Below are 24,561 nucleotides of genomic sequence, written 5' to 3'. Positions count from 1 at the left end.
ACATGGATGGGATTTGGTTCTGGCGCATCCAATAGATGGTCAGCTGGATTGGGATCTGGAGAATGAGGAGGCCATTTTGACACCTTGGGTTCTTTGCCATGAGGAGGTGTAGTTGGTCTGAACGGTGTTTGGGTGGGTGGTGTTTGTCAAAGAGGATCCACAGAAATGACAGAACTCAAAGTTTCCCAGCAGAACATTTGATTGTAACAAGATGATCAATGCCCACTTGGCTGAACAGTGGAGATATACATGTTAAATAAAATATAATCATATCATTTATATTATATATAAAAGAGATCAAATAAATGCAGGCGTTCTAAACAGACAGACTGTTTATATTTCCTCTCAGTTAACAAAAAACATTTAAAATACTACTAAATTTAAAGAGCCGTGTCCTAACAGAGACACTGTCGTGGCTTCTGCCAACCCAAACTGTCGGTATTGAACGACCTGTGAATGAGACTCGACTATCCTAGAATCATTTACTGATTTTAGAGTATTAATGAACAGCAGCTGACACATCTCACACTTTCTGCCTTTAAGTTTTGCACCTCCACTGCACTGACCTTGTTGGACCAGGTGTCTCTCCTCTCTGGGTCTGATCACCATACAGGTCAGAGCTGTTCCACCTGAAGCTGAAGACAAGTCCCACTGTTCACCTGGAGAGAGGAGGAAGTTCTTTAATATAACATAATGACTACATACATATATGTGTGTGTATGTGTGTGTATATATATATACACACATACTGATTATAACAGGAAAAAAGGAGATGTAATCAGAGTACAGACACATTCGGCAAAAGGGGAGTTCACTTCAGGAGTCTCACATCACTCTGTACTGTAAAAACCTACAATAATCTGATTTAATGAATGTGTTTTTAAAGGTAAACCAAATGTATTCAGTCCTGAGAACATTTAGTGCTTTATACACGAGTAATATGACTTTAAAGTACATCTTGTGACACACAGGGAGTCAGTGCAGTCGTTTAAATAACACATTAACCCAGAACTGAGACAAACACACTGAAAACATTCTGTGCAGCTACAATGAGGCTGCATACTGTGTGTTAAACTAGTTTACCTGCTCAAAATGACCTTCTAGATGCTGACATACTAACATACTGAGACATTATTAATGTGGAGCCTGTTAGCTAACTGTGCTGTACTCTGATATTCGACTGTATTAACAAGCTAACATTACACAGCACGATAATGGCGTCATGCTAACACTCTCCAACAGACACACACGTTAGCTAACATGCAAACCTGTCTGTAAAAACACGACGATTAAATGACTCAGATGTCTTTATAAGCTCGTTATAGTGTCAGTACTCGGTTCATGTGTCCTTACCCGTTAATAAAGGCGGCTGAGCCGCTACTAACGTGTTTCCAAACCGTGCAGTGCATCTGCAACAACTTTAAAGTCAGCTAGCTAACATAACATAAGGTAACCACTCATTTAAACTGACTAGCAAACGTTAGCTAAACAGCTTTCGTGCGTTCAAAATAATAAATAAAAACTATGCCGACTTTACCAAAACTAGCGACTTGCTTTGAGATAGCGACCTAAATTTAGTTAACTGTGCATTATTAATGTAATAAACACGGCAGAGAAAAAACACCCAAAATCACAATGGAGTTTGGTGCACTGAGCAAAACATAACGTCAGTGGCGGATTTAATTGGATATAATTACAGGACTATGTTCCAGCCGAATTTACCTCAACACTTAACAGTTAAATGAGACGTCTTCAGCTTCCTGTTCAGAGTTATTTCAGAAACATTTGAGGCAAACACAAATCTCACAGACATGAAAGGGAGGCTGGCTCCCTTTTAACCCGCACACACAGACATGAATACACCTGTACTGAGCAGGTAACTGGACATATAAAGCAGATTCGTACATTGCAGTTTACTGACCGTGTTCGTGTCCTCAGAGAAGAGCCGATGGGACCAGAGTGCAGGTCTGTCAGTGATTATTATAGGCATTGTAAGTTTTGGAGGGAAATGCGCTAACTTCGCGCGGGAAACCGCCCCTTTAGGGCACGCACCACTTGGATTCGTCAGAAGATCTGTGGGCGGAACTTACTCAGTTGGTAAAGCAGGTGACCCATGTAAGAACACCTTTCCTTTTTCCTGGGTTCGAGTCCAGATCCGGTCTCCTTTGCTTCATCCTGTTTCCTGTAAACTCTTTAACTGTCTTGTCAAAAGAGGCTAAAATAAAAATAAAACAAATACTAATAGAACCAACTCAGATAAACAACTGTCAGTAGAATAGATCACTTTCTTTATTGATATTTAATTTCTCTGGTCTTTATTTGTTATTATTCCAATACTAACAGAATTTAATTTAATTTCATATTGTAATTGGGTGAATTCAGATAACTTGGACATCACAGCTCAAGTGTTATTGATTTATGTTCTGTACTTTTATCATAACATTTATTAAATTAAATGTGAATGATGACTTAATGGGGGTGATGTCACAGAAAGGGGCGGGGCACTTGTACATATTATGTAGGAATCTATTTCTTACCTTTTGAATATATTGTTTATTTTGTATTATTATGATTGTTTATTGTTAGATTAAAATGTCCTTAGGCTGCTGTGACACACAGATGTCCCTGTTTGCAGGAGGAGTTCCGATTCTGATTCTGATTCTGAGTCAGTCACGATCCCTGGGAATCACATGAGGAGGTCAGTGACGTAATATTCTGATCAGCCATAAATAAGAAAATGTTTCAAATATTTTATCACATTATGTTTGTGTTTCTGACCGGCACATCCTAAATTGCACTAACATAGGAAAGTGCAGCGACCCGGATGTCCAGTAGGTGGCGCCTGTTTGATATCAATGTTCTGTCAATAAATGTCAGTAGGTGAAGGCCGAAAAACATAAACCTGGTCTGACAACTTAGAAACGTCCTTTTCTGAGTGATAAAAAGAGAAAATCCCTCTGCATGAAACCTTAGACTGTAATATGTCAACAAGTGAAAGAAGATCCTGGTTCAAAACGAAAATTTTGAACCTGGATTTATCCAAAGTTCAGATTTATGTTCTGTAAATGTGTGTATTTTTAATTAGAAATGTTCTAATTTGCATATTTAAACATAACATTAAATAATACATTATGATATACAAAAAATAGTGTGTCAATTTAAAGTAATTAACATGATAATTTCATGGTCATTGCGTTTTTTTAAACCTTATTCACCAGCTTTATCTAAAAATGCATATTGCATTTCAGATCTTTAAAGGCCGTCATCTCTATAATGATTTTGTTCTCAGTCACGTCACACTTAAACCAAACTTTGTACTATTTTCTCATTTATACAGTTTGTAAAAACTCTTTTATGTCAACAAATGAAATTATTTGATTGTTTGATTGAGTAGAAACTGGGAAGTTATTTGTTATTGTTTGAAGACATTCATTTCACTGGATATTTATAATTACAAATGAAAATTAGCTTCATTGTCATACTGTTTGAAAACGTTAGATTAATTGGCCAATAATAAATCAAATATCAGGCAAATATTAATACTTTGTCTTTTGTCTTTGAGACCTGTTTTTGAGTCTTGGACCAAAGTACGTGTGTCTCATGTTAAAACATGTGTTATTGTATATCTGAATATTTGGTCAGCAGTTCACAGCTTTGATTTCAGGTTTGGTAAATGTGTCACATCAACATTCTGTATGAAATCAGTGGACATGTGTATATTTAAGTGTTGTTGTGTAGCGTGTAATGTCTGCTCTGTCCAGCAGAGGGTGACGTCACAGTGAGAACTGTCCTCATGAGCCTCCACACACACACACACACACACACACACACACACACACACACACACACACACTGAGTCAGAGTCTGTTGAGGTGTCTCCAAGTTTTAAACTACAGTTGACAATAAAACCAAAGCAAATTATGTAGAAATTACCAAGTAATCTTCAAAATGAGACCAAAATCACCACATTAATAACCACAAAATATATTAACAATGAGCCCAACATGATTTATGAATAGTTTTCTGCTATTTTTGCTATTTTCAACAAACAGTTGATAATTTCTTTAATGCATTTCTGAGAAAAATGTCCAACTAGTTTCTGTCCAACTTCTGCAGGTCAGTAAATTGAATTCCATTTTTTATTTAACCATTTGCATTTTCACCAATTGAACAATCAATAACCTGTTCTCTCTCTGCCTTTCTCTCAAACACACACACACACACAGATATTATCTGCAGGCATTCAAACTTTATAAATATTAACATTTTTCCTGTTATTGATTTATTTACCGATGTATTGTTGTCAAAATGTGTGACATTAACTCGACTTCCATGAAGGAATTATTAATAGGCTTTGATAGGCAATTACGAAATGAAACTTTGTTAAATGATTTCAGATTTGAACACTACATCATGATGTGGAGTACAAACACAAAGCAAACATTTTATTTTATTCATGTCCAGACTTTTGTATCCTTCTGTTATTTCAGGAACTCTGTTATTAGAAAAAGTAAATACTTTTCAAACTTGAACTCCTGAACTCCAGAAGTTAGACAGGAAGCCTGTTGGGTGTTTATTATATGTACTGCTTGTTGGAAAAATAGCAGAATATTACTATTAGATCATTTGGGGTAATATTCAACACATTCAAGGATGTTGTTTTGGGTATTTGGAGATTCAAAGACATTTTAAATGTGTAATTTTATTATTACCACCAGCCTGCCTGCCATGAGTTTTGTAGACCCAAAATGAATGATTAATCATTTTATTTTTTGTGTTGCACATTTCCTCCTAACAGATTCAAATCAAACTTCACAGCCTGACCACACTGAGAGCTGTCAAGTTACTGTCCAACCACCAGCAGACCAGAGAATACGCAAAAATAAAAGCGTCATATACCTCAGAAAAAATAATCATATCTAGATAAACAACGTAGTGAAATGTATGTAAATAAATGTGACATTAAGGTGATTTATTCTGCAGGTGTCTCTATTTATTGGCTGGAGGAGAAACTCAGCTGCATCCCTCCAACATGTTGTTCTGTGAGCAACTTCTAAATTACTAAACTCATATTAAAACAAATGTGTGTGTTTGTGGAGAAAGAAAGGACAGAAATAAAGAATCGTGCTTTTATAATTCATCGTTTCCTTAAAAATAAAATAAAATAAAAAATCCATTATCACGACGTCTTATTTTGAAAATCCCAACCGGACGTTGTTTTGGCGGCTAGCATCATCTGCTAAGAAAACGCTGTTTTTAAAGGGAAACCAAGGTTGTTGAGGTCTGTGGTGGGCAGAGCAGGTTGAAGGTAGGTGTCCGCTCGTCTGTGTCACCTGTCTGTCTCTGTCGCGTCGCTGTTCGTGTCCGCGAACTGTCTCTCTTTTAGCCGCTTATCGCTTATGTTAGCGGAAATCAAGATGCGGGCAAGAGTCAAGTCAAGACAACTAAAGTGCGAGCTAACAGCTAGCTAGGAGGAAGCTAACAGGCTAACGCAGCCGTTTCCCGGTTCATGAGAGCAAAGATGCCGGGCTCGGTGATGTCGCTCCGGGTGTTCTGTTTCGGTGCGCTGCTCGAATTTAAGTGGTGGATAATATGAGTGTGTTTATTAGAATATACTGTCACTGTTGTATCGAGTCTTACAAGTGCAGAGGCGAGTATTTCCTGTGAATGGCTGCGGGGGGTGGGGGTGTCATGGCCCCCCTGAACACACACACACACACACACACCGAGTATTTCCTTTAATTAACTCAGTATCCTGCTTTAATCAGCTGTGTCTGAGAGGCCTGGTAGGAATAGTTTGAGATGTATGAACTTTAACCAGTTATTCATCAGTGTATCTTCTTCTCTTTTATATAATGTTGATGAGTTTGAAGTAATAATTTGGACGTTTTTTGTGTATATAAATATCTGTTAGGTCACCATCTATTGAGGTACCACAGTGATGGTTGAGCCTCTGCTTCACCCCCCGGATTAAAGCCCTTTCATTTGCTGTAATACTAAAGATGAACACTGCTGGCGTCTTTAAGCCACTTTCCCGAAAAACATCACGATGGCGTGGAGTTAGTGACGCGTCCGCCCAGCAGTGTTCTGTCGGTTACAGAGAGTAGGTGGTTTGCATGCGACATAACTATTTTGTTTGTCCTGGTTTCTGCTAGCCTTGGGAGTAAACAGTTACTGTTGATGGTCGTGGCTCAACAGAGAAAGAAAAGATAACAGCGGACGATGAATCTTTAAATTAAAGGTGTAAACCGTTTTCCAACTGGCAGCTGACTGACGTCACACAGGTGACACTGGATCTCTGGGAAGCAGTGAGGTCCACAAATACACCTGCAGATCAACACTTTAACGTTACATTTTGGTTTCCAATTTTGGGCTTTCCCAAAAAGCCCATTGAAGAACTCTTATTAGAAATTTTAGGGAAATTCAAATTTGGAAAACGTCCTCTAATATGCTTAAAATGTAACGCCTGCTTGAGGTTTTTTTGTGTTCTGTGAATCAAGAGTCAGTGTTCAAAATGTTTGATGGAAACAGATTTGCTGAATAAACTCTGACGTAGCTCTCTGCAAAAACACGTCTGTTAGCAGTCGGCACATGTGGACCAAACAGTTCCTCGGCCTCGTCCACGAAAGAAACATCGCAGCCACTTTGCATGGCTTATCGAAAGTGGTTCCTAAAGAACTCTCCGCATTTTGTCTCCTAGTTAGTTTGTCTTCAACCTCTGTTTACATCCACATACATGGGTGATGTAGCCTACGCTGCACCATCCTCTGGCCAAATTACGCTTTACGTAGTCGAGTTCATTAATCCAACACAGTTTATGGAAATTATCCAGATTTAAATAATTTTGCAGAATTTAAAAAAACATGTCTACTGTGAGTTTGAAAAGATGATTACAGTTTTGGCTTGATATGCATGATATATATTGGATGGGAAAATGATCAGCCCAATAATAGAACATTTACAATATCTGTTATCAGCAGATAAAGAAATTATAGCCAGTAAATCCAGCTGGTAACACAAAGCCAGAAAGTGTTTGTTGACTTAATAAGTGCAGCATTTACTCACAGCAGGTGGTGTTTAAAAGAGCAGCCAATAAAAACAGAGAAGAAGAACGTCAAACACGGCTGCTCGATATATGAATAGAAACTACATTTTTAGTATCATCGCAACATGTGCCAATTTATTTGTGCCTGATTTTTTAAAATCCCTAATATCAGTATCAGCCTAAAGGTTGAGTGGAGGTCGGTCTTTATGGTTTTCTTCTAGAAGTGAACGATCTCTCTGCGTGTTGTCACAAGCAGTATAGACATGAATGCACGCAGAGCAATGAACATGAGAGCCTTGATTTTAATTATAGTAGAGTCGTAAAGTAATTTAATAAATCTGTGGTAGTGTGAAGCAGAGACTCCTGCTCTTCCTCCGGTTCAACAGTGTCAGGTGATTTTAACGCGTGTCCTGCAGACTGCATGATTTTATAGTTTCCTTTATGTCTTCTGTGGTTTGCGAGCTTCATTATCTAGTGTGAATATTACAACGACCTTTATTTGCAGCGAGTGTTCGGGCCTCAGAGCGCCGTACATGACAGCACTTCAAAAGGCTTTACAAACACTCTGCTGCTGATTATCTATACTGTCTTTATACATTGAGAGGAGGGACGGACTGCAGGGAACAAACCATAAGAGGAACCGGCTCCACTTGAACGCCGAGTGCAGGAGAACTAGTGTGTGATCATAATGTACAAAATCTAGCTCAGTGTTTTTCCAGATCTGTTACCTTTTAATGTGAACCAAGAACAAAGAGACATAAGAAAAAAATTAGCTGCTACAGTTTTTGGATTGAAAATCAGTCCAGCTGGGCTACACATTTTATTTTGAAAAACCTGCAAAGACTCAAACTTAAACACTGTAATTTAAACGCAGAGGAAAACCAAAGTTTGATTGATGAGTGTTTGTTCAGCAGCGTATTCCAAACAAAACTGATTAACCAAAGCTGGTGAACTGCAGTCAAACGATCATAAACTCAGTGTGAGTGGACGTCTGTTTGTTTAATGACGTCTGTACAGATGGACGAGCCTGTGTGGCAGATGGTCATTGGGCCGCATGACGCATTGTCTTTCAGTAGAGTATAAGAAGGGGGGGTATCAATGTGCATGCTGTCCACGAAGTCTTTGCCCCAACCTTTAACCACACCAGACCCTCCTCAGACCATCGACACTCCCTCCTTAAATTAGGGGTTAGACAACAAAAATAACCTCATGCACACCAACACGACGCGCCTGTGCCAACGTGGCATTAAAGGCGAATACATTCAGGTTTTTTGCAAGTAATTCTTTTATATCTTTTGCCAGTATGGATGTGAAACTGGCCTTAAAGTGAATTTATAATGGACTTTAAACATCTTAAATGTATGTTGTTGAAACCTTCTGAATTCCTGCTCGAACGGAATTCATGGAATTTGTCATTAATTTAATTTGTAGGTTCATTGAGCACAAGTACACTGCCAGCCTGTACGTTAACGTTGCCTACAGGGCTGGAAGTCACAATTATCTTTCATTTTTAGTTGATCTGTTGGTTATTTTAGCAATTGGAGGTTAAAAATGGCCATTACCGTTTCTTAGACAAGCTGACATCTTCGAATGGCTCGTCTTGTCTCATCAACAGTCAGAAACCCAAAGAAAATCAGTTTGCTATCACAAAGGACGCAAGAAACCTTTTGGAAGTTATAAAATGGCTTCAAACAACCAGTAGATTATCAGTAATAGTCTAAAATCTTAATGTACTCCTATAGAGTCAAAGTCTCTCCACTGGCTCGGCAGAAGTGAGACTTCCAGTTTTGTTCAGCCTCGGTTTACTTCATCTGCACACTGAAACCTTAGAAAGAAGTTCATGGAAACATACGAGTTACCCGATATGTAACTGACTGATGATCTTAAAAAGTTGAACTAGAGGACGTGCATGTTAAAATGTTTCTGCTATAAGTGATTAAAACATTTAAAAATGATCAGATCTCAAATGACAAAACAACACGTTCAAATTAGAGCAAAGGTCAAAGCTGAAAACGTTTGTGTCGACGTTTTCTTCAACCCTATAAAACACTGTATAAAAACTGTTGCAGCATTTTTTCACAGGCTTATTTGTGAGTTTGACCTTTGAGCTGGAACAAGAGCTCATTTTTCTTTGGATTAGTTGGAGACGAGTTCACTGTATATTCCCTCTGAGCCAAGGACACACTTGTGACTGTACGCCGTGTAAACTGATCCAGCTGGTGTTGTTGCTCGCTGACCTTGGCTGAGTCCTCGACCGAAGCTTTTATCTTCCTCTTCTCTAACAGTACTTATGTAATCAGCAGAGTAAAAGAGAAGTCACCACGAAACATTGTGACAGTAAAGAAAAGGTAGCAGAAAAAACCCTGTTACTTATTTCTGGACCAGCAGAGTTTTTCTTTATAAACATCATTCCACAGCTGTGTTTACATGAACCCTGATATTCCACTAATCATCTGAATAATCACAGAATCAGAAAACAAAAGTGTCAAACACCTCAATCTGAATCTCAGTTTGTAAACTCACAAACAATACTCTTCTGATGTATTTGTGCACAACACAACGAGCTGTGATTAATCAGTTTTAATCATTAACATCCCCGAGCAGAACCTCTTTAAGCACATCCAGAAATATTAATTAAAGTCTGATTAAAATCTTCAGTGTGTGCAAACACACTCATGTCAGATGACTTCATCTGGTGTCCATCTGAACTCAAAGATACAAAGTATCTCCGGAAGTCATATTACTAATTAATATTGCAAAGTTTGAAAGAATTTTATCCAGTTTTATTTCTCAGGTTCAGTCCATATTAATGAACATACCTGTTAATATGCAAGAATTAGTCAAGAGGCTGGTTTTGATCTGTTGCTCCGGCCAGGTGTGCCGTTAGCAACCGTGTGTTTCTGTGCAATTTTGTTAAGTTTGACTTTGCTCTGCCTATCTTGCAATAAAATCTTGCCCTTATACATGTTTTACCTTCAGTTTTAAATCAAGTTCGTCAAGTTTTTGGGCACTTAAATCCTAGTAGTCGGGGGAGATTCTCTCTCAACCTGCCATGTTGGTGGCCGCTGAACCGGAAGCCTTGAAAGAATTGTATCCAGTTTTATTTCTCAGGTTTCATCAGTGTAACTTTGCTAGAATTAGCCAAGAGGCTGGTTTTGATCTGGCCAGGTGTGAAGTTGGCAACCAAAAATCAAGAAACATGTTTGAAACGACAGTCAGACGTTACAGAGTGCAGAACAGACAAAAAACAGAATAACAAGCAAACACAAGAAGGACATGTAAGTCACAGAACAACTTTGCAACAACAGCCATGAGCAGAGATTCATTTGAGGAACATTAATATCATTAATAAGCGTAGTTTGTGTTCGCTGTGTGTCCCGTCAGGTTGCTGCTGGTTGCAGGGCCGTGTGGAGCAGAAGAGCTGTGCCATTCCCCCTTTTTTCCTCTCATGTCTCCCCCTGTGTGTTTCCCTGTGTGTTAGTGACCCCCACCCACCCCCCACCTGATCCCTCCCGTCGTGTCGCCGCTCCCGCCCGAAGCCCCCCTCTCACCCCATGCTCGGGCCAAAGCCAGCTCACTGCCAGCCCAATGACTGCCTGGATCGTCCTGCCTGTCAGCCTGTCTGCCTTCTCCATCACGGGAATATGGATCGTGTGAGTTACAGCAGCACAGTCAAACACAATGACGTCATGTTATCCAGCGCGCTGATGGGGCTGATGGTGCAGAGTTATGTGTCTGTGGACATCACAGGCTGGTTACATGATCACATTAAAGATGGACGTTTCAAACAGGAACATTGATTAATGTTTATAATCTTCAGCAGGGTTTAAAACGCTGTTAACCTGCTGATATTTGTCTTCTGCCTTTAATGTGAATGTGTAAAATCAGTCTCCACTGCCGGGTACAAATGACTCTGCAGGCTCCAGTTCAGATCGGCTGTGATGAAAACACGACACTTAATTAGACACTAATGTTGTCATGATACTGTAACTTTGATACAATACACTTAAAAATCTGAATCAGAATCAGAAATCCTTTAATGTCCCACAAACGGGGAAAATTGTTTGTTTCAGCAGCCAAAGGACAGAAAATTACAAAAGACAAAACCAATATCAAAAATAAACAATATAATTAAAAAGGTAAGAAACAGAAATAGAATCTGAATAGACTTGTAGATACAAATAAACATATCGAAAAAAATTAACATCATATTCAAACAATTCCCACAAAATTGAAGGCAAAACATGTAAAATTTGTATTAAAAGACAAAAACAAGAAGACATTATATATTATATAAATATATAGATATATTTTTTTGTCATGTGTAAAAACTAGTTTGCAAAATAAAAATGTTTGAATTTATTTCCTCCTTTTTATGTGAAACAGAGTGAACAAAAACAATTCAGGAGGAAGATTTTCTTATTTTGTATTTTTTGTATATATTTGATCAAGTGTGAAAAAAGATCAAATGTGTCGAACTACGTTAAAAAGATGAACGTGAAGCGGAAGAAAAATCCCTCGTGACCTTTTTTATTTCTTTTCATGTTTGATGAAGTGAAACACATTTTAGTTTGTGACACGAGAGAGAAGAAAATTCAATGTGTCGAAACATTTCTCTAGAGACTTTTTCTTCATTTGTGAAACAAAGTCGGCAATTTTTTTTTAATATATATTCTAACTACATATTCACTGTTTGTAACAAAGTCAATATGCAGTTTAAATGTTTGATTGTTTCTTTGGTTGTGCTTGAAAGCAATCAGGCAAAATAACAAACAAACTAGTAATTTGTTTCCAGGTCATGAACACTGGAGAGAAAACAATTCAGATCACACGTAGAAAAAAGATCAACTTGTTCACTTCATTAGTTTATGTGCAGATCTGACACCTTTGTTTTTAAGGACTGTAGTTCAGAAGTAGAAGCTGTCTGACACACGAGTGATTCCTCTCTGTAAATGATGTGTTCCGGCCCACAGGTATGCCATGGCTGTGATGAATCACCACGTTTGTCCTGTGGAGAACTGGTGAGTGATTTCTCTCCTTCAATCAGAGGAAAAACTCGTCGTCAGCCAACATTTTTTGTTTATTAAATCGTGGACACTGAACTCTGTGTCTCTGCTGCAGGTCGTACAACGTGACATGCACAGAGGAGCTGCCTCGACCCGGCTTCCCCAAGACCTGCTGCACCATCCAGGACATCCCCCTCATCAGGTCCGCTCCGTCTGCACCTCACTGTGATTCTTCTGCACAGAACAGAAGCAATTTTGTGTCAGAAAAAAGCCCCGAGGCATGAATTAGCACCTTGTTATGTTGTGGCTCTGTGACAGTCATTAACTCTCACTTTGCATAAATTGCATTTGTTTAATCTGCAAATAAGCTTCTAACCGCCAGCGGAACAAGAGCTCTCTTGTAAAAAGGCATCATGAGACTCGCAGAGGAAAGTCCTCATCTAAATTTTACATCTCGATATGACATCAGAGCGCGTGTTTTACATTCTCTCAGCCCACACATGTGTGATAGTAGTCACTTTGTTTGTTCCTGCACTTTCTGACGAGACATGATATAAATCTTGATGTGAGGTAAACAGACTGTAGCCGGGCACGCTGTGATATAAGAAGATAAAATACTGAGAGCTGTTTTTCTCTCCATGTTCTGCAGTAAATGTGGCTCCTTCCCTCCCGAAAGTTGCCTGTTCAGCCTGATCGGCAACGTCGGAGCCTTCATGGGTAAAACACACAAACGCACAAACACACAAACACACAAACACAGTTGTGTCATTACAAACAGAAAGTGCAAGAGTTCCTTCTGTAGCAATAGTTTTAGGTGAGAGGATTTAATTCACTCTTATGTTTGTACGTGGTCTCACAAAGCCTTCTCTCCGGGCTTCTGTCTGAACACGAACATCCAGCTCCTCATTGGCCTGAAATTCTAACTCAGTCAGTATTTGAGAAGCTCGGAGGGAGAACCGACTCTTTCTCCAGAATCACCCTCCCTACATTTCTCAAAATGTGGAATTATTCCTTTAAACTAGGGCTGTCAAATGATTAATTTTTTTAATCGTGATTAATCGCATTTTGTCCATAGTTAACTCGCGATTAATCGCAAATTAATCGCAGTTTTTTTGGCACATTTCTTTCTGTTCTAAATGTACCTTAATGTATTTTTTCATGTTCTTAATACTTTTCACAACATAAGAAAGGGCAAATATGCTTGCTTTATGAAAATGTTTATTCAACACTTGAAATCATGCAGGAAAATAAAAGGCTCAGTAAATATCCCCTCACACTAAATGGGATCAGAACATGGTGATGTCAGCTTTTGGCAAGGGGCGGTGGGCTCTCTGCATCTGTCGTGTGTTTGGCTGCACATGATATCTGAGACTCGACGTACTTCAGTGGTAACTCACTTCATGTCGACAGTACGTGCAGATAACTTTTGTGCTATCGACCGAACCATCTGGCCGTGTTCTGAAAGTGAATTTGCCGTTCATAAGTCTTTTCTCCGTTTACTTTCACTTTCGCTTTTCAGTCCACCGTGTTTTTCCCGAGCGCCAACCCTGCTTCTTCTTCTTCTGATTCTCTTTCTTCTTCTTCTGCCGCCCTCTGGATCAAGACTACAGGTGCCACTGACGGCCATAAATCAAACAATGCGTGTTTCTTTTTTTTTTTTAATACCGAGCGTTAATCGCGTGTTAAAAAAATTAACGGCGTTAAGAGGAAGTTGCGTTAACAAGTTATTAACGCGTTAACTTTGACAGCTCTACTTTAAACATCATTTCCTTGTGGATTATCCTTAATCAACCTGTGTGGTGTAAAATCCAACAGTGTTTCTAAAATATTCTTCAGTTTTTGTAGCATGATGTAGTAAACAGATTTTGTTCTTTGTTGTCAAAGAATCGTTATGAAAAACTGAATATTTAAGTAAAGTTAGTTAAACGTCTGATAAGCTGTGAATTATATTTCGTTCAGAGCACTTTGCTCTGTAACGCTACAATAATTAATGAGTCCAGTTGAGGTTAAACGTGTTAAATGTCTGTGTTGTGTTAATCCTCCACGGTGCCCACAGCCGTCAGCCTCAGGAGACGTGCAGGGCTGGAAATAGCCCGTGCTCTCTGATCAATAATGAATGTGGCTTTCCTTCCACTTCCCCCTCCGTCCTCCCTCCGTCCTCCCTCCGTCCTCCCTCAGTGGCCTTCCTCCTCCTCCTCCTCCTCCTGTCGTGTTTTATCACCACTCAGCTGTGCCCCAATTTTCCCTCTCTGCCCTTAATCGCTTCTCTCTCGCTGTTTTTACTATCGATCCATCATTCACGTCAACATTTCCTCTTATATTATTTAAATGTTTTCCCTCCTCGTGTTTCATCAGTTGAATCTCTGAACGTCTCTTTTCATCCTGTCCTCCCTGCAGAGAGGCTGTCTGGAAGCTTTGATTTCCACCTTTGATTCCTGCTGTTGACTTCATGTTCTGTGTTTCACTGGTTGTTCCGTATCAGACTGAACCTGCAGGTGGATAGTTTCCTAACCGAGATGGTCAGCCTGCCAGGGAAAGTGCCCTCTTATGTAACCAATGAAGTCAGTAGTTCAGAGAAGACGTCCTCTCTGAGACGGCAGTAAAAACAGATCAGATCAGCAGAACGAGTGCAGTCACATGACGCTCGGCTGGACGAGCAGGAGCATCACGTTTCCAGAACAAAATCTGAAATCAGAAATCAGAACAAAATGTACATTTTAATCCCTGAAACAACAGAATAAACTCAACCATGATCAAAATCGACTTTCTTGTTCACCCTCTGAATTGATCCAACCCTCTGACATCCGGGTCGGTCGGTACCGGCTCACAGAGGTTCTGTGTGAGCTGGTGCGGTGCTGAATGTTTGCTCTGACTGCACAGTTGTGTTGTGCAGCATCAGCTCTGTGTTGTGTATCAGACTGAGTGTGTGTGTCTCCTGGTGTCCCTGCAGTGGTGATGGTGTGCCTTCTGCGCTACGCCCAGGTGATCGAACACAGCCACCGCTGCTGGGTCAACACCAGCGCTCTGGTGTCGGGCTGCACCAACGCTGTGGGTCTGGTCATGGTGGGAAACTTCCAGGTAAACCGTCCTGACATGAAAACACTCTTTTCTTCTTCTTTGGACCTCAGATGTGTGCAGACGACCGTCTAACTGCACCGCTCTGTTTGTCAGGTCGATCACGCCAAATCTCTGCACTACGTGGGAGCCGGAGTGGCGTTTCCAGCAGGGCTGCTGTTCGTGTGCCTGCAGTGTGTGCTCACCTACCGGGTGGCCGTGACCGCCCTCGACTACTGGATGGCCCACTTCAGAGTGGCTCTGGCACTGGGAGCTATGGTCTCCCTCGTCCTCAGTATCCTCAACTTACTGCTGCGAAATCCTCCGTATTGTTTTTAGTTACATCTGAACACGATGATGATGATTTTGGAGTTTTTTCCTATTTATTTTTTAATTTTCGAATGAAATGGTTATTTTTACCTTCTTTTTTATTTTGAAACTAACCTTTATTTAAACCAGGAAGTGAGTAACTGAGACTAAACCCTCTTTTTGAAGGCAAAGACAGGCGGCAGTCACAAACTGCAGCCAGATGTCCTTCAGATTTCCTCAAGTGACAGTCAGCTGATCGTCTTCATGCAAAAACAGGATTAGTGTCTAGAAGTGCCGCTGCAGGCTAACGCTAAGCTAACTGTGTTGTTGTTGACGTGTTTGTGTTTTCTTGTTTTCTTTCCTTTGGATGCTCGTGAGTTTGCAAGTGGAGAGAAAAACTAAATCCTGTGAGAATCGTCTGTTCTGCCTTTGATTATGAAAACTTAAAGCTACTCCCAATCGTTTTCACCTTTAATATAACTGATTTATTTCAGACGAAGCTCTTTTGTTCTGCTCGTGTCTCGGAGATGTCTGTGCTCCTTAACTCTCTCCTCCTCCCAGGCGGCATCTTCTTCATCCACGAGAGCTTCATCCTGCAGCACGCTGCCGCCATCTGCGAGTGGGTCTTCACGGTGGACATCCTGGTCTTCTACGGCACCTTCACGTACGAGTTCGGCACCGTCACCAGTGAGACCATGATGGCGGGCCTGCAGCAGAGTCACCACCACGGCTCAGGGGTGATCATAGGCCCCCGGGCCCGAGGCTCGACGATGGGCGGGGCGACGAAGGGCCTCAAGTCCCCCGGAGGAAGCAGCACATCGACACATCTCAACTGTACCCCGGAGAGTATAGCCATGTTGTAGCTGTGCGTCGCAGTCCAAAGCTCTCAAATGTTACTGCGGAGGCGCTTCATGGGCCCCACAGGAAGGCAGGACGTTCTGATAACCAACACCAGGTTGTCCCATCTGTACTGCTCTACTATCTTTTCTTTCTTTTCCAGCATTGGTGCAAACCACTTCAGCCAAATGTCACGTTTTCTGTAGCGAAGTTGAGAGGAGGGCTGAATGTGTGGAGCCGCTCTGAGCTCTGGAGCCGTGAATGTTTTCAGAGATGGCTGTTGATTTCTTCACTCGAGTCACTTGTTTCTGAACCAGTTTTTTTAATAACTGTGCATCACTGGTGTGCCCACAACGTTTTTTAAAAAATTTCTCTCCCCACCGACCCGACGCTTGGCACGCCCACCTGTTTTGGCCTTTTGCTTATCTCTGCACGGCACACTTTTTGAATGAGAGAATAACAATTACCGTTTGAGTTTGTGTAGTGAGTAGAAAATACTGAATGTTTGAGAAGTGAGTAGTTAACAGTTACGTATGTGTTTCAGGCTGGAAGCGTTCAGCCCTCTTTTAGTCAATCAAGCGTAAACGATCCGTCAAACGATCTGCAAAAATCAGTCACTTCACCCGACAGTGTCATTCGGTCTCTCAGACGATTTTAACTGTATTTTTTATATGATTATGTATACGTGTATCTGGAGCCGCCTTCATTCTTGAGGTCATAATGGATTTCACTGACATGTGAGTGCAGGACTGCTGCACAGGAAGCTACTGGTCAGTTCGAACTGAGAATCTCTGAAGTTGCCGTTGGGTTATCGTTACATGATCAGATGATTTCTTTCTAACATTTTACATTTCATCGACTGTCCTGTCCGGTGCAATAATCGCCATCAATCATGTGTTCATTTACGCTCCACTGGAGTGAATAATGCCTTTTGTCAGTGTGTTGGATTTGAACACAGGGCTCTTTTTGTTTTTGAGGAAAAAGTGACACCCAGACGTTTGTTGGGTCTGAATCTGCTCGTAAAACTCTGAATCTGACGCGTTCACAGAGTCCCAGTTCTCGTCCACACACTGATTTAATTCCAGGCTGGACCTTTGGAAGCCTTATTTGAGTTCTGAGAATGATTTTTCTGTTAAAATACGAAGCGATGTGATAATTGAGAGGTGAATATGATGCTTGTAGACTTTGTGCCATAAGCCTCATGGAGTCAGAACAGTGTTAGGAGCCGACAGACGTGTTTCTGTCAGTGTGATGAACAAAGATCCTGTAAATGAAGATTAACCTTTTCAAAATAATGACTTAATGCAGAACAACGAGAAGATTTACTAAAACATGGAGCAAGTTTTGCAAAATAATGAAAAACTTTCTCCATACTTTTGTGATTATTAACTCAGTTTCAAGAAAGTTTCAGTATTTTAAGATTGTAACTCGTCTCTCAGTATTTTAAAGAAGAAACTTCTCGAAATAATGTGAGTAACTCAAAAGGAGTTAAATACTATCAAAATAAAAGGTTAGTATCTAAACAAGTGACTCACTTTTGAAACGGTTTATAAAAATTGAGAAAACGGAGTTAAAATCTCCAAGTAAGTTACTCGTTATCAGATACTAGTCTGTTATAACGATTCAAATAATGAGACTAATTTTGAATCACTAACTCATTATTTTGAAATATTTCTCTTTATTGACATTCTAACTAATTCTAAGAGAAAACTTGTTTTAAGAAAGTTTGAAAAACTCTCAAAATAACGTGAAACGTTCTCAAAATAATGAGTTTCAGTTATTTTGAGATAAACTTTGTCAGCGTGATGAATTACAGGATTGTTTGTGAACACTGACAGAAAAAGTCTCCCACAGAAGTGAAAACGTGTCATATGTTGTTGTTTTTGTTTCATTTCCTGTTGCCAATTTCTCTCACAGTGATCATTAACTGAACACCAGACTGCCACAAACTACCACTGCTCAGACTGAAGCTGATACGCCACCTGATGGAGGTTTCACTCAGACGAACTTCCTGTTTGTTTCACATGACTCAGTATTCTGCCCGTCATCGTACCTGTAACCACTGGATGCCAGCAATACACGTGTTGTAAAAGGTCACATCACCTACCTCTTTTATCTTTTGTGGGTTTGATGTTCGGAGGTAACAGCTAGAGTTCCAACATGTTCTTCTTTTTCATCTGTTTCATTACTTTTTTTTGTGCAAATTATTTAGCTTTCTTTCTGGGACAGCAGCAATCCTGATCTTGCCAAAAACGACTGGAGTCTTGGTTGTTTTCTGTGTGTGGGCAGAAGGTGTATGAGTGCACTGTTTTAGCCTTATCCCTCGTACTGTGCCAGGGGAACATGTTCGGATTGTTTCTTCTTCTTTTTTTTTAAATCTCGTGTTCAGCTGTAGCCGATTTTCACCATACTGTAACTCAGTCACAAGGCGTGACTACTAATGGCAGCTTGTATGAGCCCTCACATCAGGGCCGGATTACTTCTGTAACGCATCGACACAACGCCATCTTCCACAGGCCAAAACTCTACGGTGGATTTTCTTTCCTTTCTGTCCAAATGTTCACCTCACTAAGCTGTCTAATCTGGTATGTTTGTTGGTTGGGCTGCCTGACTTGTACATGTCTTGAACTCTAGCAACAACAACAGCAACACAGAAACAGAAACAAGAGTTTATAAAAACGTATTAAATCTTATTTCCTGCATTTGAAACATGAGTAAGAGACGGTTACAGAGGAGTCCCCAAAAACAAGTCGACACAGATGATTTTGTTTCCTTTTATAAATTCTGTAAATATGTATGATTTGTCTATCATTTAGGTATTTTCATTTGACAGAGATTTATATTCAAATATGAAATAAAAATGATAAATTATTAGCAGACGTTTTGCATCGGCTGTTCTTTAGACACAGACATTTGTTTTCTTATAGATGGGAGCTGCTTAAAGGAACAGTTCACCAAAGACGTGCAATGATGTCTTTTCAAATTAATTTGGGATCTCACGCCGGCTGAGCTGTATGGAGATATTTTGTTTCATTTGTTTGTTTTAAATCAGATCTTCAGCTGTTCAGCTGAATGCTGCAACACTGTTTTGCTGTGATGCTCCAGAATTGTTTCGTGGACGACGACACTTCACCTGAGATAATTAATTAATTAATTTCATTCTTGTGTGAACTGTTCCTTTAAAACACAGTGACAGTGTGAAGCTGTGGTTAACAGAGTCTTTGGAATGGTCGTTTCTTTCCATAAAAATCTTTTTTATTTGCAAGCAGAAACAACTTTTGAGCAGACGACATAAAGAGTGACGAACATGCAGACAGTTTCTACTCGCTGCCGGTTGAAGAGCTCCAGTATTTTGTGTTTATGACTAATATCTTCCACAGATTACTGCTGCGGTTATAATTAGCGAGCGTCACATGATATAAAAGCATCAAAACCAAATCAGATTGTTCCTCCGTCTCAGCCAGGAGAGAGAACAGACTCTCAAACATCAAAACAACATCATGGGACACGTTAAAGGGGAACGCCACCAATTTAACACATAAAGGTCAGTTTACTCAGCTGGTGGAAACAGTTGTGTAACGTCTTCAGTTGGGTCTAGAAAAATAAATTCCCACTGCTTTGGCTTGCAGAAAGTCTGTGTTAGACTGAACATCGGAGTTTAACAGATGTGTGTATTTACCAGGCAGGGACGCGTTATTATGAATCCTGCAGCTAACAGGAGCCTTCCTGCCTCACTCTGGATCAGTGGCAGCCATGTTTCTGTACCGCGAACGCCTCGATGGCCTTCTGGTCCTGGTGCTCCGTCCTAAATACACCCAACAAGTTTTTCAACTGTTAAATCGGAATGATTTTTGTGCTTCTGGTCTTGTTAGTCTGAAACGACCGCCCTGACGCGATGCAAAGATGGCTGTCAAGTGGCAAGACTTGTTACGAGAACATGACTACATGTTCACTGGTTGTCTGGTTTTAATGGGTTTTGTCTTTCTTGCAGTCTGGAAAACAAAACAGCCAGTGTGAGATGTACTTTCCCCGGTTAACACACCGACCTCTTCAGCCATCTCTGCTGCAGAGTCTCTGGACTAGCTGGCAGACACTCGGCCTGTTCGCTCAGCCCAACGAGCCCAGAGACACTCAATGAGTGACCCGAACAGCAGCAGCAGCAGCTCAGGAAGGAGGCTGAAGAGGTCGATGTGTTTACGGGGAAACTACAGCTCAAAACCACAGTTTCAGAACCTTTAAAGAACAAGATCTGACCAGAGCTACGTGATGAGTTAACAGTTTGAGTCTGAACCAATCAGAGGCGGAGTAGGAAGGGTCCTGCAAGAAAACCAGCGGGATCCAGAATAATGCAGCGGGGACGGTTTGAGCCAAACTACGAACTAAAAGTCTGTTTCTTCGATTTTACTCTGTCTTTAATGAGCACCAACACTTTAGACAAGTGTTTACACTACTTATACTACACTGCTGTAATGCACTTTAAAATTCTCTGTTTTAAACATTACTCTGGTGGAAAAACTCCATAACAAAAAAAGGAGGTGCTGATTAAAATAAACGTCTGTTTTTAAATAATTCTCTCGATTAGACAAAAGATCTGTTTGTGCGTTTAAAGCTCGTATTTGTACAACAAAGGAATAAAGAATCTGAAGGGAAATGCTTCGACAGCATATTCTTCTTTTAAATATATTCATCCTAACTAGTGAGAAAACAGCATTTATCCAACTTAAAACAAGCCGTTGACATTTTCAATGAGCCTGCTGCGTCACGCTGCATTCACACCATGTCATGAGAGAACAGGAGAACACGTGATGTGCAGACCAGAGCGGTCACATGTGAGTCTGAGATGTTATCCAAAGAGTCACATCGGAGAAAAAGAAATTAAGCCTAACTTATCTGTTTTTACTGTGTTGCATGTTTGTAATGTTGAATTTTTTTAGCTGGAGTTTCCAGTGACGGAGATTTCTTCATTATTCTTGGGAGATTTCTGACTCGTAGCTACAGACGTGATGCTGATGGACGTCATTTCTCATCAACAAGCATTAAGTTACATTCTGTCTGAAATGGCATGAATGCAGCATTCTGCATTTCCTGAGGCTGTTGTACCACAGTGCAGTCGGGTCATGTGTACATGGCTCCATGGAGGTCTTCCAGCCGGTGCTCCCGCTGTTTTCTTCTCTCCTGCAGGACAGAAAGACAAAGTGAAGGACTGACGACACACTGAGCGTTGTTAGAGGACGAGGATCAGTCTCACCTTGTCTTTTTTAAACTCCTCATATTCTGGATTGTCGGTCGGTAATTCAAGTCGGCAGAGCGGACAGGAGTTCGTCTACGATTACAAACATGCAAGAGATTTAATAAAAGAATTCCCAGCAGCCAAAATTAAAATCTGCACTATGGATCTGAGCGTTACCTTCCCCAGCCAGGGCAGAATACATCCTGCATGGAAAAGGTGTTTACAAGGCATCTCTCGAACCGTCTCCTGTTCCTCGAACTCCAGCAAACACACGGGACACTTGAGACCTTTATCTGGGAGAACAGAACACCAGAATAAATCCCGTGTCAATAATCCAGGACACGTCTGCAGAAGTCTTTTCCTGCAGCAGATTCACATTTCGCACTAACAAACCCTGAAGCTGTTATTTTATCTTACTACAGGTTTCACTGAAGCAACTGAAGGACAGAAATGTCTCCTCAGGAGACAAATGACGTCTGGGGTTCATCAACTCTTCATCAGACTCAGTATCATAACTTAATAACTTGGTTAATATCTCAAAATGACATTTGGAAAAAACATTTCCCCAAATAATGTGTGTAAAACAGTTTAGTTTCACACAACAAATATGGAAACCTTTTCAAAATAACAACTTAGCAGCTCAAAATTATTGCTAAATTATTTTGTTAATGCTCAAACAAATTGAAAACACGACAAATGTTATCAAAATAATGAAAAACTTTCTCAAATCAGAGCCAAGAGCTCAAAATTAGAGAATTTCCCAAAATATGTGTTAGTATCTCAAAATAATGAATGACTCATTTTCTGAGTTTCAGTTTATTTTCAGAAAAGTTCTCACTGTTGTTTAAATGTCTGTAAGCTGATTTTCTCTCTCTGCCGTCATCAGTTTCTTCCTCAACATTTGCTGAATGTGAGTAAAAAATGCTCTGACTGTGAAACACACTGAGCTGTTCTGACTAAACGTTGTCACCTGCTTGTTCTGGAGAAATGACGACCACAGTCAGAGTCTGAACTGCAGTTTTGGCAGCCGGAGGAGGAAGTCGCTGGTCCCAGTCCGAGAGGTCGAACGTGCCCGAGTCCAGCAGGTCCAGGCCCTGCATCAGAGACCTGAACACAGACCAGCAGTCAGTCAGAGCTGCACAGAGTCAACCTGAAGCCTCACAGAGAGTCGGAGGTGTGATCAGCTGCTTCACCTGGCCAGCTCGAGGAGAGCGTTCTGTCGATACTGCTCCTCAGCGTTCGTGGGCTCACAGTCGTGTTCATCAAAGTAGGAAGCCATTTTGGTCCCGTTGACGTTTGTGTCCTCTTCGCATTAAGAGACCTGGAAGACAAGAAGAAGAAGAAGAAGAGTTTGGTGTCTGTGAGGACCACAAAGAGAAGCTACAGACACACATACTGACAAATATTCTTAAAACAGTCACATCCTGGAGACACTACAGTGACTGATATGAAATCAATAGACTACAGATGATATTGATCACAGGGTTCTGCTCTATAATAGAAGACTTTTATTTACCGTCCAGAAACAATTCATCAAATACACTGTTAAGAACATTTACTCAAGTGTACTCAATTTTTAGGTACTTGTAAATGTGTATTTCCATTTTGAGTGACATAATATTTTACTTTGCACTTCTCTACATTCATTTGATAACTTCAGTAACTAGTTACTTTTCATGTTCAGATTCAACACACAGAAACTTGTGATCAGTGAATAAAATCAGAACTTGACCGATATATCAGCCGACCGATATATCAGCCGATACATACTGACTGAAAATACAACAGTATGAACATATCTGCTGTCTGATACAGAGAGGAAAACTTTTTTGGCTTTAATGCCAACAATTACAATCAGAGTCAGTTTGATCTTTATATTTCTGCTTAAGTTCACTGCTTCATTACACTGATTATATTACAGATGTTTGTCACAAGCGTTTGCTAAACATCTGATATATTTGAAAGTTTTATTGAGGCCTTCTAATAGATCTCATATCCTAATATTGGTCATGTCATAAACAGATATTAATACATATCATAATATAGCGTATTTCCTGCTAAATAACTTAATAATTAGGTTGTATGAATATAACGTTCCTATTATAGTTAAATTATCTACTCTACAAATAAAATATATTAGGATACTAAGACTTTAACTTGTAATCTAGTAACTCTATAATGTGACATCATTACTTTTAACTGACTAAAAGATCTGAGCACTTCTTCCGCCTTCGATCAATACAAACATTTAACCTTCGATCATTAATCAACTGAATTGTTTCGCGGTTTTCCATTTAACTGTAAAGTTTTACTCGCTAGCAAACACAAGTTCAAGCAGCCGAAGCTAAACTGAAAAAGTCCCTCAAACAAATTCACGTTTCACGATAAGCTGAATTCATGAAAGCCGAATATAAACCCTGAAGATACAGAAACTGTCTACAATAAGATTTAGTGTCTGATAACACAGGACATGTTAAAATATTAAGGTTAAATCTGGATTTTGTGAATTTATGGCAGAGCCTCGGCTGCAGTCTGACGCTAACACCTCAGAGTCTCTTTAACATGAACTAAACACGAGCGGCCGCAGAATAAACACTTTATCTCGGCTCGTTGTTCGGTTTAACAAATTAGCTCCACTTACCTGAAATGTTAGCAACAATAAAAATGTCATTCTTCCGGGTATGACGCTGCCAATCGTGTGGTACGTTGTCCAATCAGAGCAGAGAAGCGCCGCCCGTTTCTTCTTCGTGTGAAAGTTGGTGACACAACGATGCGTCATTACCGCCACCACCTGGCGCGGGACGGGAAGTGACGTGTGAGTCTGTAGAGCGCTGCAGAAGTGAGTCCAGAAACCAAAAAACTCAAAACTGAATAAATATGTTTTTAATTTAAAACCGAAGAACCTAAACAACAACAACTAAAGGTCATTACGATGTGTGACACACTTTTATTTAACAGGAGATTTTTTTCAAATATTTTTCAGGAGAATTTCTTTCACCAGGAGATTCATGTTTTTTTTTCTTTCAGGCAGATTTTTTTGTCCAGATCTTTTTCTTCTTGCAGGAGATGATATTTTCTCC

General features: G+C 40.2%; 2 protein-coding genes across 4 annotated transcripts; one reads left to right on the top strand and one right to left on the bottom strand.

The window, feature by feature from the left end:
• The first annotated feature begins 5,213 nt into the window (after nucleotides 1-5,213).
• LOC115581373 (transmembrane protein 150A) lies at nucleotides 5,214-19,128 on the top strand. 3 transcript variants are annotated; one of them, XM_030416408.1, is made up of 8 exons: nucleotides 5,214-5,308; nucleotides 10,430-10,698; nucleotides 12,019-12,066; nucleotides 12,167-12,253; nucleotides 12,701-12,768; nucleotides 15,002-15,129; nucleotides 15,223-15,400; nucleotides 15,976-19,128. In XM_030416408.1, the coding sequence occupies exons 2-8, from the start codon at nucleotides 10,634-10,636 to the stop codon at nucleotides 16,275-16,277; spliced, it is 876 nt and encodes a 291-aa protein (XP_030272268.1). In that variant the 5' UTR covers nucleotides 5,214-5,308; nucleotides 10,430-10,633; the 3' UTR covers nucleotides 16,278-19,128. The 3 variants fall into 3 exon arrangements, with proteins under 3 accessions (XP_030272268.1, XP_030272269.1, XP_030272270.1); XM_030416409.1 differs by having other exon boundaries at nucleotides 5,285-5,308; nucleotides 10,404-10,698; XM_030416410.1 differs by having other exon boundaries at nucleotides 5,293-5,308; nucleotides 10,527-10,698.
• rnf181 (ring finger protein 181) lies at nucleotides 19,012-24,256 on the bottom strand. The gene is made up of 6 exons (XM_030416439.1): nucleotides 24,123-24,256; nucleotides 22,675-22,802; nucleotides 22,452-22,588; nucleotides 21,659-21,774; nucleotides 21,500-21,574; nucleotides 19,012-21,426 (listed from the first exon to the last, which is right to left on the bottom strand). Exons 2-6 carry the CDS (start codon nucleotides 22,758-22,760, stop codon nucleotides 21,367-21,369), a joined length of 474 nt encoding a protein of 157 aa, XP_030272299.1. The 5' UTR covers nucleotides 22,761-22,802; nucleotides 24,123-24,256; the 3' UTR covers nucleotides 19,012-21,366.
• Between the last annotated feature and the right edge of the window lie 305 nt (nucleotides 24,257-24,561).

This window comes from Sparus aurata, chromosome 5 (assembly GCF_900880675.1).
Source record: "Sparus aurata chromosome 5, fSpaAur1.1, whole genome shotgun sequence".
Lineage (NCBI taxonomy): Eukaryota > Metazoa > Chordata > Actinopteri > Spariformes > Sparidae > Sparus > Sparus aurata.
The sequence above is the reverse complement of the archived record's forward strand: the minus strand, read 5'-3'. Positions and strand labels throughout refer to the sequence as shown.

What these genes read in the sequence shown, in the direction of transcription:
- LOC115581373 (XM_030416408.1), top strand. Translation starts at nt 10,634, where the DNA reads ATGACTGCCTGGATCGTCCTGCCTGTCAGCCTGTCTGCCTTCTCCATC. An exon ending in ATCACGGGAATATGGATCGT is followed by an intron (nt 10,699 to 12,018) that starts GTGAGTTACAGC and finishes TCCGGCCCACAG; the next exon opens with GTATGCCATGGCTGTGATGA. An exon ending in CAGGACATCCCCCTCATCAG is followed by an intron (nt 12,254 to 12,700) that starts GTCCGCTCCGTC and finishes CATGTTCTGCAG; the next exon opens with TAAATGTGGCTCCTTCCCTC.
- rnf181 (XM_030416439.1), bottom strand. Translation starts at nt 22,760, where the DNA reads ATGGCTTCCTACTTTGATGAACACGACTGTGAGCCCACGAACGCTGAG. An exon ending in CATTTCTCCAGAACAAGCAG is followed by an intron (nt 21,775 to 22,451) that starts GTGACAACGTTT and finishes CTGTTCTCCCAG; the next exon opens with ATAAAGGTCTCAAGTGTCCC. An exon ending in AGGAGTTTAAAAAAGACAAG is followed by an intron (nt 21,427 to 21,499) that starts GTGAGACTGATC and finishes TCTGTCCTGCAG; the next exon opens with GAGAGAAGAAAACAGCGGGA.